The following is a 15850-nucleotide window of genomic DNA, read 5'->3' as shown; positions in this document are numbered from 1 at the left end:
ATTTCACACCTAAAGTAACAAGTTTATTCTTAGATGTGAATTAGCTAATCAAATTTTGTAGACAGTGTTTGCTTTTTAAATTTTCAAAGATGATTTCTAGAAGCTATGTCACAAGCAAAACAAGATGCTTTTAAAGTAATCAAGCTTATGTAAAAATATTGACAAACAAGAAGCAATAGATAGTCAGCATGAAATGCACATAACAGAATCTTTCTGTTTATATGAACATTTGAACATTTTATTATTTTATATATGCACATACTTGAGAATTAATAAAAACACAATGCATTTAAGTTTAACTTATTGCTTGTATTGTGATTTTTATGATCTCATTAAATTAATGGTAATTTCCATAACTAGAAATTTATTTGCTTCATGTTATCAACAGTTAACTATATTCAATTTTCAATATTCTATAAAGGCTGAAAATGGCTTATAGATATAGACAAAACTATTTTTTTTTAATTAAAAAATTGCTGGAATCCTAAAAATCTTTAATTGTTTTTTAGAGTATACAAAAACTTCTAGACACACTGTAAATTATCAGACTTACTTCAGAAGAACCTGAGGTTCGAAAACGTTAGTGAAGAAAGAAATATAGTGAAATTAACACTGTTCGGTTTGCGTAGAAGTAAGTCTTTTTAGAGTATATTTCTCTAATTGAATTTTGTTATATGTGCATACAGTACAATACAGCCAAATTTTCTAACTGCCAGATTCTTAGATTATAATTAAAATCTAAAATATATGATTTAGCTAATAATAATTATTAAGATTTGGTTGTTGTTTATAATGTTTAAAGTTGTTCTGCTCACTGGAACTTGAAATCTCTTATTACAGCCATTGATGTTATTACTTGATCACTAGTCGTATAAAGTTCAAAGGATACATCTAATATTTTTAATATTAAATATTTTATAAAATGTGAAACATTATTATGCAAATCTACATAAAACTTCTTAGACAAGTGTACCTTATTATAATATGAATATTTTAAAATTTTTTTCACAATGAATAAAGTATAATTAAATTTTCATCTAATATTTGTCAGATAACTGAATAACTGCTTGCAAAACTTAAATGGATTCAAGAATTTACAAACTTTAACAAACTTAAACAGTAAAAGTACCAGATGTCCATTAGTAATTCTTCATAAATACTTCAAAAATATCTATAAATTTTATCCACTCATTATACTGCTCATAAAATAAAATCATAAAATAAATTTTCACTGAATTATTGAAATTCATTGTTGGAACACATTAACAAATTCAGGTCACTCATTACTAGGAGGCTATGCTAGTTTGGAACAGTTTGAAATTACTTTTTCTTAACTATATAGTCAATGAAAAATTATCTTGAAATTATTCAACATCTTTCCCAACAATATAATGAAACTTTATTTTTGCATTGTAATCTGTTAAACTGTTCAAAACTGGTTCCTGTCTTTGCAAACACAACTAACATTCTGAGATTTTGTTAACAATAGATAAATCAGAGTTCAAAATAATTTTTTATTCATATAACACAGGCTTTAACTTGACACTGTTTGAAATTTGACATTGATATTGTATTATACATTTATTTATTTGTTTTTGCTGTGCTGGTCCAAATAAATTTGCACAAAGTAAAAAAAAAATTAGTTCTCTGATGATCAGGAGCCAATGCAGAGGAGGGTGGCTGTCCAGGAAGGCAAATTGCTAGAGATGGCAAAATTGGCTGAAGAAAATAAAAATAATAAAACATTCTTAATTTCAGATATTCAATTATTTTATGTTTTGAAAATAATTACATAATTAAATGTGTGAGATCCAACCTCTCAATCTTTCAATTAAAATTACCCTATGAATATATTTAAAAGGGACAGCAAACAACTATCTTGCCCAGGACAGCATAATTGATAGATTGGCCTCTGCTGATGATGACATATAATAATCTTGAAAAATGTTTTATCAAATAATAAACTGACTCATTTAAAAAATTACCAGCACTGTATCTTCTGGACAACAATAAGAATGATATCAAAAGTGAACTGTAGTAAAATCTGCTTATTGTAAATTACAGATATTGTTCCAAGTCGTTTACTGTTATTACAATTAGCATATCCCAATCCTTATAAGTTAAAATACATATAAAAACTTTGCTTATTGTAATCAGAGCTTAGTTATATTTATTATCTTCAGGTAAGTAAGCATTTTTAAGATGTCTTTTCACAATGTCAGTCAAGATGTAGTAGATATCATGCAATCATTAAATTTATCATGTTCAGTCTTAACAAATGCTTTAAACATTAACAGTTTTAATTGATATTTACTCAAGTTTAAATTTCTGGTATTTCTTACTTCAGTTATATGCTAAATGAATTATTACTAATTAATAATTCTTCAAATTAAACTTTTTTATATATTTTTAACTTGTCCTTTTAATTCACAGTCAATAAATCTAGAATTTCCACTAATTAGTGGAAATTCTAGTTTTATTAACTTACCTTGCTCAATGTTATCAATCAATTACCATCATCAATATAGATGAATATCAAAGTAAATACAATGAACAGATTCTATTGTATCTTATTATTTGTTGATTTGTGAAATAATCTTTTATTCAATTGCCATTTTATTGTCACCATTCATCTGAAATTAATTTCTAAAACTATTAATCAAAATTGGAATTTTTCTCTTCAGAGTTTCAAATTGTCAGCTAACAAAAAAATTTCTCAATAGTAAAAACCTAGTTTGTAGACTAATGTTTCTTCTTGTTAACTTTAATTAAAAATCAGTCTTAAAATTATTAAAGTGATCCTTACATATATTTAAAATTGCTGTTTATTGTCAGCCAATTTACAATGTGACTAGTTCTGAAGGTATTATTTGAAGGAACTAAAATAAAACTATTTAGTTGTTTGCAGATATAACAAACAAATTAATGATAAAAGAAATTAAAATTAAAACATTTAGTATTAAAAGAATGTTTAAATTTTGCATGCTAATACAGTTCATTTAATATTATTTTTCTGTACTGTTTTCTAAACATGAAATTATAGAATACTCAAAACATTTTTTAAAAAAACCATTGTGGCTTTTTTAAGTTAGATCATGCATTTACTTAATATACTAGATATATAGTAAAATAAAAAAAATATATGCTGTATGTATTTTACATTTAATAATTAATGAAGTGTAAATTTCATAAATTGAAAAATAATTGAATTTTGTAACTTGCTAGTATGATTTTAATTCTTTTTATTAACAGATGAGACAAATTTATTAACTTCCAAAAATAATGTTTTCCAGTAAAAGAAAACTCTGATAATCTTAACAAGACATTAAAATCTGAATTGATAAACTTAATACCCGATTAACGAATAAGTTATAAGGAATGAGTTTTTCCAGCATAAATAATTAAACAACTTATTGAGTTACTTAATTAAGGAAGACTAATGGAAGTGTGAAGTAAAAAAAAATCTGAGTATTTTCATTAATGAAAAAAAATGAACAATGATGAAATGAATAAGGATATGCTAATAAAAGATAGGTATAGATAAATTTCAGGATGACACACTCAATTAAAAAGAAATATTATTTATAGTTTAATGAACAGTCATACATACTACAAGAGCAGTTATAAGAAAAATTATAATATATAATATAATTTTTAACAGATTTATAAATTTTTAAGTTATAGGATTCCTGAAATAAAGAAAATTTTAAAACTTATTAACAACAAATTTATCTCATTTTCAAAGAATTATTTTACACTACTTTTACTAAATATTTGACAAACTTAACTAATAAATAACTATGAAATTTATTTCCAATTAGCATATACATGATTATCAAAGTGGACACATCTCAAATGTTTTATTGAAACAATAAACAGAATTACAAAAAAAAAGTACAGAAAGTTTTTCACTATATAAAAAAATCAAACCAAAACAAATTTTTCTTTACAACATACTACTATTTTCAATTTAATACCTTTTTTGTTTATATAAGCCCAATCACCATATTTCACAGCATATAATACTAGCATCTATTTCAGCACAGAATATTTGGGAAAAATATAGTATTTAGTGTATTTAAACTGTCCTATGTCTTTGGCACTCAGCCCCAAAATTTTTTCACTGTATCAGATCTGGTTAAAAATTTAAATTAGAATGCATGCTTCTATTTATCAAGGAAAAGAAGAGTTTAAAGGAAGTAATTTACCATTGAAATATTCTACATTAATGCACGAAAAATCTGCTAACTAAAGCAAAATTAAAATAAAATAAGCAAGCTACCAGTATTTTCTATTGAACATAAAGCAGAAGATGAACATAAAAGAAGTTCTTTGCAATTAAAATATCATACTTGAATACCATTCGTGCAAGAGCTGCTTAGATATAGCAAACATCTTAAAATTAAAATACCCAATAATTGTGAATACCAGAATGCTGTAATTTGAGAAATTCATTTGTGTACAATAGATTATTACTTCACAAGATGTAAGGTAATTTTGAGTTGTCATTTTGGACGAAAGTTGGATCTTATATGCTGCAAAATACAGTACACATTCAAATTTTATATAACAATAACCATTGTGAATGAAGATATTGAATTTTTAATTTGCTTTTCATATAGAAATTGTAAAATATGCACAATGTTGCTTATCCTATATTGCTATATACGAGTGATGAAAAACTTTCTGCTGATCACAAATCCACAGAGGAATTTCTTAAATAATTTGAATTATAAATTTTTTTTTTAATGATAATTATCATTAAAATTAATATATAGTATGGACAATATATTAGTATCCTTCAGATTTATTTTCAGAAATATATTTATGTAACAATTCAAGAAAACTACCTTGAATTAAAATATAAAATATCAGGATATATTCTGGCATATATAATGCAGAATTGTCTGTCATCATCAAAAGTAAATAAAAGACCAATAGAAGTTTATTATATCTGAAATATTTCTCATAGTATTTTTTTAGTATTGGAAAATATAAAATTAATGATTTCTCTGCTATATAAAACACTGGAAAAAATTAGCACTCAAATAAATTTGACAAGTTCCATTCAACATTTGATATAAAATTTTAAGAAAATTCAAACTGATAAATTAAATCTGAAGTAAATGCAGACTATCAGCACATAAGTTTCAATAATAATCATGTCTGAGACTGCAAAGAGTCTCTAAAATTTTTTGACTTTTGACTCCTTTAAGGATTCCTTAACCTTTTATTGATCTCCTCTTCTTGTTTTACTAACACAGTTAATAAACATATTAATAATAATAATAATAATAAGTCTGGTGAGCCAGTATTAATCAACACACCAATTCATAGAAAAGATCTACTTACAGTGTGCAAAATTTATATCCTGAACTGTCTACACATGGACTAATAACTTTTAATGAACTGTTTTCTATCTCCTGATCAATTTTTGACTCTGAAAATGTCTTATTAATCCCTGGAAGCCAATATTGACCACTTTGGGGGCCCCTTGTCTACAGTATGTAGTTGTAACTTGATAGCTAAGTATAAAATAATTAACGAAAAAATTAACTGCTTGATATGTTTAAAAAGATTCACAAAAATGATAACTCTGATAATCTCACTTTTCAAATCAAGAATCTAAAAATTTTGCTAGTTGTCAGTTGAAAGTAAATGTATAAATTTAATAATTAAGAATCCTTATTAACAAGTTATATTAGTGAAAATCTTTCATGTTTTTTGGATATTGTATTTATGAAGGTTATAAAATTGTTTACAGCAAGCTCTTAAAGTAGTACTCCTAAGATCACCACACATTAGGACTTATAATACATATTGTTTTTTTCCTAAAAATAAACTTTCAGCTTCTTAGTTATGTTCATTAGTTAAATTAATTTTTTTAGGATCTACAAGATGACTAAGTAAGTCAAGAAAGGAAAAAAAGCTCAAAGCTGTAATAAAGTATCTGCATAAAAAATGTTGAAACTAAAGGAAATTCATGAGAATATAATGGAAATAATAGAAAAAGATACTTCAGAGATAGAGCAACAGAATTAAAACATTGGAGAATGAGTGTTGAAGAAATGATCATTGCTCAGGCAATCTGAAACTATCAACCAGGAAAATATATAAAAGGTTTATGAAACAATACATCAAGATTAACAATTTAAAACTCAGATAGATTAGTAAGTCACTGGACACTGAACTTGAAAATAACTAATTACATTCTGATAGTATATTTGGCAATAAGAAAGATTTTTGCCATTTGAGTCCCAAAACTCCTGACACCTCAGCAAAGACAGATATAATGGACATGTCATAGGACAACCTTCCACTATTTGAAACCACTCCAGAAGATAAACATTCTGCAATACTTTGTAACCATAGATAAAGCTTGGACCCATCATTTTATTCCAGAGTCAAAGTGCAGCAGTTAAAACAATGGAAGACATTGTTCACCCAGGCCAAAGAAAGTAAAGACTGTTGCTTCTGCTGGAAAGGTGATGACACCAGTTTTCTGAAGTGTTGAAGAAACCATGATGGTGAATTGCAAAGAGCCAAACCATCATTGAAGAATATGATCTTAAACTTCTAAGAAACTTTCAATAAATTTTGAAAGATAAACACAGGGAAAAGTTAACCAAAGAAGTGTTGTTTTGCCAGGATAATGTTCAAAACTACACATCAATACTTGCTGCTTACTCTTCATAAATGTGAGCTTGCACTGTTACAACACCCTATATAATCACTTGTTATTGACCCTTCATATTATCATCTGTTTCCATTTTAAGAAAGAATTTATCTGGTATGCATTTTGGGATGAAAGAAGACATTATTAATACTGTGGGAATCTATATTGATATTTTTGACAAATTACTTCATTTGGAAAAAATAAAGACCATACAGCACTACTGGAAAATGCATGTAGACCTTCAATGGAACTATATAAAAAATATCATCATCATCATATTTTTCCAAGATCATTCTTACACAACAAAGCTGAGAATCTTTGGAATACCCTTGTATACAGGATTTACATGAAATCTAATGTACAAAATACTTGGTCATTATTTTTATTTTGTTTAAAAATATTTCTCTTCTAGTACATATTTTGCAGCTTGTGGAAAAAGAAAGAATAAAACAACAAATCAATAATCATAGTGAATCCTTTCAGTCTAAAAATACTGTAAACTTCACTTATTACAATCACAAATATTGTTATAAGTCAATTTGTGTTATCAGAATTATCAAGTCACAAAACTTACACATTAAAATACACATATAAAAATTTACTTATTGCAATCAGAATTTGGTGATAGTTGTTATAATTAAAAAACGTTTATTTGCTGAAAATAATGTTAAGCTTTTGTTTTGCTCTATTAGCCTCAACACATGACTGATAACATGCAATCATTATCAGTCTTAATCACTGCTTTAAATGTTAAATTCTTACCATTGAAATTGTTGTTTGCTCATAGTTTAAATTGTTGGAATTTCTTACTTCCATTATATGCTGAACAACACTGGATGAATTAATAATTGTAATTAATAAATCATTTCATATCCTTTTAATACCAGAGTCAATAAAACCAGTATTTTCTCTTATTATAATCTTTATTTATTTATTACATTACTAGCACATAAGCCAGGCGTTGCTCGGGCAAAAAGTAATGATAGCGAAGGTTAAGATTATTACATTATAGCCAATCTTACCTGTTTTCACAGAATGCAAGAATTAGGTCCTCCTGTTTCCAACTAATTAGAAAATTTGTAATGGATCTAAAAATATGTTCAATTTCCCACAAAAATGCAAAAAACTGCATCTGTGCCTATAACATGATTTATTAATGTAAGTGTTAAGAGAGAGCAATGTGCTCTCTTAACACTTCCATTGTTAGCACTTCCATTGTTAACACTTCCTCTGTGGGGAAAATTTCAAAAAATCCCTTCTTAGTGTACATTCTCTTGATGTACCCTGTTAAAACGCAATCAAAAACACAAAAAACCGCATGTAAAATCGTATAATAGAAGCCACGTTCTCAACGGTAAGCCTTAATTTTGTCCCTCTCCCCTGTGGGGGGATTCGACATCTATATAATAGTAAGTATATAAAAACACGCGTGTATTCGAATGCAACATTGTGTCAAAATTTCAAAACAATTGGTGAAGAACTTTCAAAGATTTAAGATTTTGAACAAATGAACAATTACATTTTTATTTATATAGATTTATTTATTCTTAATACTAACCAATCAGTTATCATCATCAATACAAATGAGTTCCAAAGTAATTACAATAAACAGATTCTATTGTAATTTCTAAAAGCTTATTAAAAGTTGTTTCATGAATCTTGGTCAGAGCTGCACATAACCTAAATGTGACTCTAGAGTACTTAAACAGAGTATACATTGGTGTCTTGAGATGGTTATCACATTCTGTTAAGTTCAAGTAACCTGCACCCTTCACATATTAACATAGACTTGTCTTTACTACAGCACATCACAGCAGTCCTGAAATCGATTTCCAGAGCAGTAGGCTTCCTCCTTCAACTTCAGATTCAGTTAACTTCAAATTCAGACTGGTCGAAAAATCCCAGGAATTTTTTGGGGTGGTCCATCTGGATATGTCAGCCTCCATCCCTCACCACCTAACTGCATTATGGACCTGTGCAAACCCTTAATGGGCTGGCTAAAAAAAAGGACCCTCTTAGTGCAGACAGGGTGGAGAATTAAGAAAAATGTACTTCACTATTTTTAAACAAATACATTACTTATCACTTTATAATTTTATGTATATTAAGATGTCATGAAAAAAGTACAGAAAGCCCAATGGGGGCCTGTTTTGTAAATTTTGCACAGGGGCCCCATTCTTATGTAGTTAAACCATTGCTTTGAATACTTACACACTTTGAAATAACTCTGACAATAACATTGTTACCAAAATAAAATTAGATCTAAAAAGAGACTACCTCAGCTGTACTATAATGCATAAAAGAAAAAATGAAGAGGCTACTGAATTGTCTATCAGAAAGCAGAAACAAACAAATCTTAAAAATCATACATACTGGCATAAAACCTAGGCTTTATCAATCACATCAAATAGGAGGAGCAAAATACATTGTAACATTCATCAATGACAAAACATAATATATTAACATAGCTTTCTTCAAAGAACAAAATGATATACTGGAAGCCTTCATAAAATTTAAAAACTGATCTGAATGAAAAACTGGATAAAAAAATAAAAATTCCAAGAAGAAATAATGCAAAAACATAGCTAATTCATAAATTCATCACAAAAAATGAAGTCATCAGGCATCAGCTAACTGTAGAATTTATTCTACAGTTAGCTGATGCCTGATGACTTCATTTTTCTCTACACTCCATAACAAAATAAAACCCTGAAAGAGCAAACAAACGTCTCATAGAGATACACAATGTATGCTCTTGCAAACAAAATTATTTCAAAATTTATGGCCAAATGCAATCAATGTAAGTACCATAAGCCTACTCCTAGCCTAAACAGCATAATACCTACATGTTTACCGAATAGATATAAACATAGCTTATCACAATAAGATTTCGAAGAAACCTTCTTCGTGAAACAGCTAGAGCTTTTTTGTTAAGAAAGAGAATAAAGAGAAAGGTATGTCTTCTGAGACAGCCAACAGATGGTATAAGACAGCTGGGAGAAAATGGCATAAAAACTTAGATAACCTACTGAAAGAACTATATATATGGCAACTAAAGTGCAACCTGTATTTATATTACACGAGACAAGGAAGATCTCATTATAATCACCATTTATTTTAATAACTTAATAATCTCAAATAAAACTACAAAAAAAATTAAAACAAACAGGGAATATTTTCAAGATAAAAGACCAAGGAAAACACACTACTGTTTGGAGATTCCAGTTAAAAAGAACCAAACTTCTGGAAGAACTATCAACTTAAATAAAGCAAATTTACTAACAATCTTCTTAGACGACTTGAAATGGAAAATGCAAAACCTGTCTAAACCTCACTCAATCATAATGAAAAATTAAATAAAGGAATGAGTTTTCAGAATGAAGAAGAGAGAAAAAGAATGAGAAATAAGTCTGCAAAAAGTGGACTTACTGCAAAAAGAGTTGTCTTTTGCAGTAAGTCCACAAAAAATTATAAACTAGTCTACACTAGAGACAATAAGCAAATCACTGGCTATTTGAATGCTGATTAGGGAAATGATGTAGACAGTAAGAACAGTAGCATCACGAAGAGTGCAGAGAGTGCAGACTGCACTGGATGACACCATCAGAGGGGGGGTATTACCAAAATAAGTCTCTAATATTTTTGTGACATGATTCAATAGAAAGTTATTATTTTAAAAATTTCTTATAGTCAGTTATAACAAAAACTTTTTTTGTAAGCTGGGAAAAATAAATACAGGCATCGATATCTCTACAATGCTAAACTCTTCTAATTTACTTTTTTGAATCTTCTAATGCATTCTGGTCAGAGCTGTCAAATTACAATAAAAATACAAAAATATTTTATATTTCACAAGTATAATATAATTACAAAAATAAAAATGAAGAAATAAATGTAAATACATGTAGGCTGCAGAATTTTGTAACTCAAAAGGTATAATTTTAATTTTGCTAGTTGTTTACGTTATTGCCATTACATTCAGTAATGTATGGAAATTACAATTTATAAGTAACATTACTAAAAACAAAAAATATTATTAAAAATTCTGAATCCTTTATCTTTATTCAAAATCCTTATAAAGATCCATGTAGGAGGTGACACCATAAGTTATGACACTGGGTGACACCAATCCTAGTAATGCTGCTGGGTAAGAAATCTCAAGACAGATATGATTGTATTTTAGCAGAAAATGTTATATCATAAAAATGAAAGAAAGAGAATAGTAATTCTCTCAACTATAAAAGTGAAATATATTATCAGAATCATATTTAAAAAGTATTACACTTACACCTAGTAACCAACTCATTAAGAATCCCCTCCAAATATTCTAAAACATTTTTTATGCTTTGATGTAGCTTATCACAGTGTCTCAATTATTGATACCTTATATTTGTTACAGTAAAATTAAAGTATTTTACATTTAGTGATAAAGTATTTTATAAAAATTATCTTTAGCTAATTTTAACTCAAATAGTCATAAGAGAATATGTATCAATTTATACATAGTGTAATGAATATCTTTACCAATATTTAGAGAGATTCTAGGGTCAAAAAATAGCTTAAAATCTATATATGTTTTTCAAATTGTACTTCATTTTTGAGTTCTGATCTGCCAAAAAATCTTATCAGAAACCAATTTTAAACCTCTTGCCAAAATGATAACATTGTTTGTTTTCCACTTTAGTGTTTCCAACACATACAAACTGAAGCTTTATTTTAAATGTTGGAAATTGTTTTTGAATACATGGAAACTGAACTTATACTACTATTCAGGATCAATTGTTTTTATAAAAGTAAACATTCACTTCTGCAGAAGACATTTTGAGTCATTCTTGTAAATTATTCTATTTAATTTTATAAAAAAAAAAAAACAAAATGTTATATAAAGTAAATTTACATTGAAAAACTTGTCAAGTTCCAACTCTTTCACCCCTTATTAAAACAAAACGATTCCTGGAATGAAAGAAAGCAAGTTGGCACAGGAGGTGCTGAGAGAGAAAAATTTTAGGCAACAAGAAGAGAATCTAGCCCATGGACTAATGGTGTGTGGCAGACTGTATGGTGGATTGTTGAGTTGGTGTCATTTGTGTATGTTAAAATGTGTTTTCTTTTGTGTCGAGAAATAAATGTGTTTACAAGGTTCTAGTGCATCGTCTGACTTAATTAATGGACCAGGACTATGGTCCCTCACAACTCTTGCTTCCCAACTTTTATTTTTTACTATAAAACAGGTAGATTCTGAAAGATCTTAAAGTGTATTAGGCTTTATCTACCATTAGCTTTATCTACCATCAGTAGGGCTTCCATGGGCAACATTTACTTACCTCAATCTATTGACAGAAACATAAAAATATAGAAAAATTTCTTTAAGTTTACAATTCTAGTGTTAGAACTTTGGCAGGGAATTTGAAAAATACAGGCCAGATCTCAAAAATGAAACAGAACTTCAAAAATGTTTCTAGAGAATTCAAATTCAAAGGTTCAAGTGAGTCCATTTTTTGTTATATACAAACCGGTGTGCAGTTGCTGATTTATGAATTTTAACTTATTTTGGCCCTTAGAATCTATCCCTAAAATATTGACATAGAGTTTTTTACATCCTGTATATTAAAATGGCATAAGGCAGCTTTTACAAAAAAATAAATAAAAAAAAGTGATATTTGTGTTTATATAAAATAATAAAGTAAAAATTTACTTATTTATAGTTCAATTTTAGAGTTCTACTTAACTATTATAAAAGTTTGCTATGTTGCCAATTCTCTCACTCAACATTCATTAGAGTACTTTACACATAAGTACTTTAAGACATTGCCTATTAGCCTAATTACTTTAATATTTTGTATCTGTAAATGCTAACTTCATTAATTTAAGTCTTAAAACACTTTAAGCAGTCTAATCTAAACAGGTATTAGTTAATTGTGTTATCTGCTACTTCTGACATTGGTCCAATAACAATATTTATATTGTATTGTTTTAAATATAGTTTTAAATTAATTACATCATTCTATTGAGATGTTTGAATACAAATTTAAAAAGATTGAAGATATAAAGTAACTGTACGGTAACTATAATTAAAGCCTCTTCATATAAAGTGCTACATCTTCCAACATTATAGTAAACACTGTAGATGAAAAATTATATCAACTTTTAAATCATATAATGTATTATTCTAAACTATGGCTTTATATAATTTTCATAGCTAAGTAAGGGCTTAATATATTTAATATACAATCTATAGTATAATACATTGAAAGCACTCCAATATAATTTTTCTATATTAATAACCTTTGATTTGCTTTCAATTATTGATTTAATTTAATAAAGTTTTAATAAAAAATCTAATTACTAAGGAATTTATAGTAAAAGTATTATTTACAATAGTAATTTGGTTTACTTATTACATTTAATTTTTACATTCATAACTATAACAAAATTAAATAAAATATAAATTTTGGAATAAATTAAACTGTATTGAATTAGTTAATATCAAGTTATATTTTTAATGATTCTACAATAAGAATATATTAATAAAAATTAACTTTGCAAAAAGTAATCATATAAAACATGAAAACAATTGATTTATTTATAACTGCATTTTTAATTTAAAGAATTACCTATTTTATTATGTTCAAAAATCAATTCAATTAACATAACAGTTACTTTTACTACAAGTTATTTTTACTATTAGTTTTACATAAAATTACAATAACTACTTGCTGCTTCTGGCATTTTACAAAATTTTCTGTAATTTACACTTTTGAATGTATCTCATTCATCTTCAAAGTCAATTCTATTTCAAATACCTCATCTACCTTTTCAATATCAGTGAAACAAATCAATGGAAAGGATATCAAAACTTAAAAAAATGGTAAAGAGTAGTGTGATTTGAATAAAGATAGAACATCAAGAAGCCATTGAACAATTAAGAACATGGAGGTTTCAATTTAAATTTAAATAGGTAGATGAGGTATTCCAAACAGAAGCAGCATTTGATGGAATTTGCAAAGTTTCATTTGGATTATGACGATGGAAGAAATGCATCTGAAAATGCTTAGATTATAGAAAATTTTGTAAAATTCCAAAAGCAGGTAGTTATTGTAATGTAACATTTACTATTCTTTCCAATCAAACTAAAATATTTACTTATTTTAACTAAGAAAATTCAAACACTTAGAAAATAAGACACAGTATTATATTAAGCAATTTTCAAATAAATTCCTTTTTTACAAAATAATTATAAATTTAAATACATTTTTTTCTGCTAATTTTAATTTATTTCTTTTTCTTTTCTTTTTTATTACCATTAATTATTTCTGCTTTCCACAAATCTAAATCTTTGTGCTTGAAAAAAAAATGAATTATATCTTGTAAGATATGGTAATTATTTCAAATGAGAATTTATAAATATTGAATAAAGTACAGTTTAGTCTATAAAAACAAATCAAAAGAATTGAATTAAAAAAAAATTATACATATTAATAATATCTGATATAATTTGAAAATAAATTTAAGATTATTATTATTAATGCAGTACAAAATTACAGAATGTTTGAAATTACCATAATATTAAAATGTCAATTAAAATGTTTAAATAGAAAAGATCTTTTCAAGAGATTTGAGAAAAAGAAATAAAAAAATTATAATTATAATAAATAAAATTTTTAATAAATCAATTTTATGAAAAACAACAATGCAAATATAGAAAATACCTATTTTACAAATCTTTAAATGGTGTACAAAAATAAATTAATTTGTATAAAGATTTCATGGTCATCTTTTCTATATTTATTTAGCAGTTTAGACAACTCATTAAATTATAAATTGGTGATATTTAACATTATTCAATTTTCAGATTGTAAATTCAGAAAGAAATCTATATATATATATATATTTTAAATATGTCTGAAGAGTAATATTCACTATTCAATAGTTCTTAAATACTTATCTTAGAGAATTTTTACAGACTTTTTATGTATTATAATAATACTTTCGGATATCAGACGACGAGTTTCAAAACTTATCTACGGACCGTTCTCTTAAATTTAACAGTTTTAAACAATAAATTTCAAATTTAATAGCTCGTATTAAGCATAACAGAGTACTGTAACAGATAATCTGCTGTGTATTAATCGTAATACAGTATGCTTTTTCAAGAATATTTTATTAACATAAAAGAAAAGACATTTCCCAATAATTAAAAGATTGAAATGATCATGTATTTAAAACCATTAGTTAATATTTAATACCAAAATCATATCAGTTATTAGCTATTTATAATTAAATAATTGAATTACCAGTAAAAGAGAATAATCAAGTTTAGGATAACAAATTATTTATCTATAAATATTTATAAATTTAAATATAAAATTTATATTTACAAATGAGTAGATAACAGCTCAGTGTTTGGTTATTATGAAATATAAAAATAAACTTACTTAAACTCTTGGAATTCTTTAAGAAGCTGTTCTTCCTTCTTGGATTGCCCAAAGAAGAAAACCAATTTCCTAATTTGTGGCTTCCAAAGTTACTAAAAGTACTACTCTTGTGTAACAGTTTGATATCCATGATGGTTTCGACTAAACTAGGGGCATCAACTTTGATGTCTCGGATCCAGAAACAGATGGGTTGAGTACAACTACACCAGCACACCTTGATTGTCAGTATTGAATCAAATGTCGTAGCAAATAAAAAAAAAACAAGTCTAAACACCGGCGGCCGTGTGATACAGAAAGGCCTTCACTCGGATCAGTGCCACATTGGCACCGATCTGAGTATTAGCCGATTTAACCAATCTATTAAAGATAACGATCGAATGTAGACGAGTAGAGCCTTTTTTATAAATAATTTCCGACTTCCCTTCCGAGTTCTTGCTGAGTTAATAAGTATGTTCTTCCCCTGTGAAATCGGACGAACGTCCGTCCGAGACACTGCCGAATAGTTGACTGACTCACCTAATCCAACAACCGGAATAACCGACTGGAACGACTGGTCGATTGCCTTACGTCAGTAATGACGTCGGCGGTCGATGTTTACAAACTTGGTGATGAAAGAGATTTTTCTTTTTACACGTATCATTCATAGTTTTTATTGATAGGCGTATTTAAATATGTAATTATTTCGAAATAACTCTTGTGATTACGCGCTAAAAATAGATTTTTTAGCCATTTATATTAT

At 27.1% G+C, this 15850-nt stretch overlaps 1 protein-coding gene across 1 annotated transcript in view; it reads right to left on the bottom strand.

Annotated features, from left to right (window-relative positions):
• LOC136977910 (cyclin-dependent kinase 17-like) overlaps window positions 1-15648 on the bottom strand; it is a 101701-nt gene extending 86053 nt beyond the window's left edge. The window contains exon 1 of the mRNA XM_067273504.1: window positions 15112-15648. Within this exon, the coding sequence (XP_067129605.1) occupies window positions 15112-15241 (130 nt within the window). The 5' untranslated portion in view covers window positions 15242-15648. The remainder of the gene's footprint in view (window positions 1-15111) is intronic.
• Window positions 15649-15850: the final 202 nt, after the last annotated feature.

The sequence above is a fragment of the Centruroides vittatus genome, unplaced genomic scaffold (assembly GCF_030686945.1).
Source record: "Centruroides vittatus isolate TY-2023 unplaced genomic scaffold, ASM3068694v2 contig_482, whole genome shotgun sequence".
In the NCBI taxonomy this organism is placed as follows: Eukaryota; Metazoa; Arthropoda; class Arachnida; order Scorpiones; family Buthidae; genus Centruroides; species Centruroides vittatus.
The sequence above is the reverse complement of the archived record's forward strand: the minus strand, read 5'-3'. Positions and strand labels throughout refer to the sequence as shown.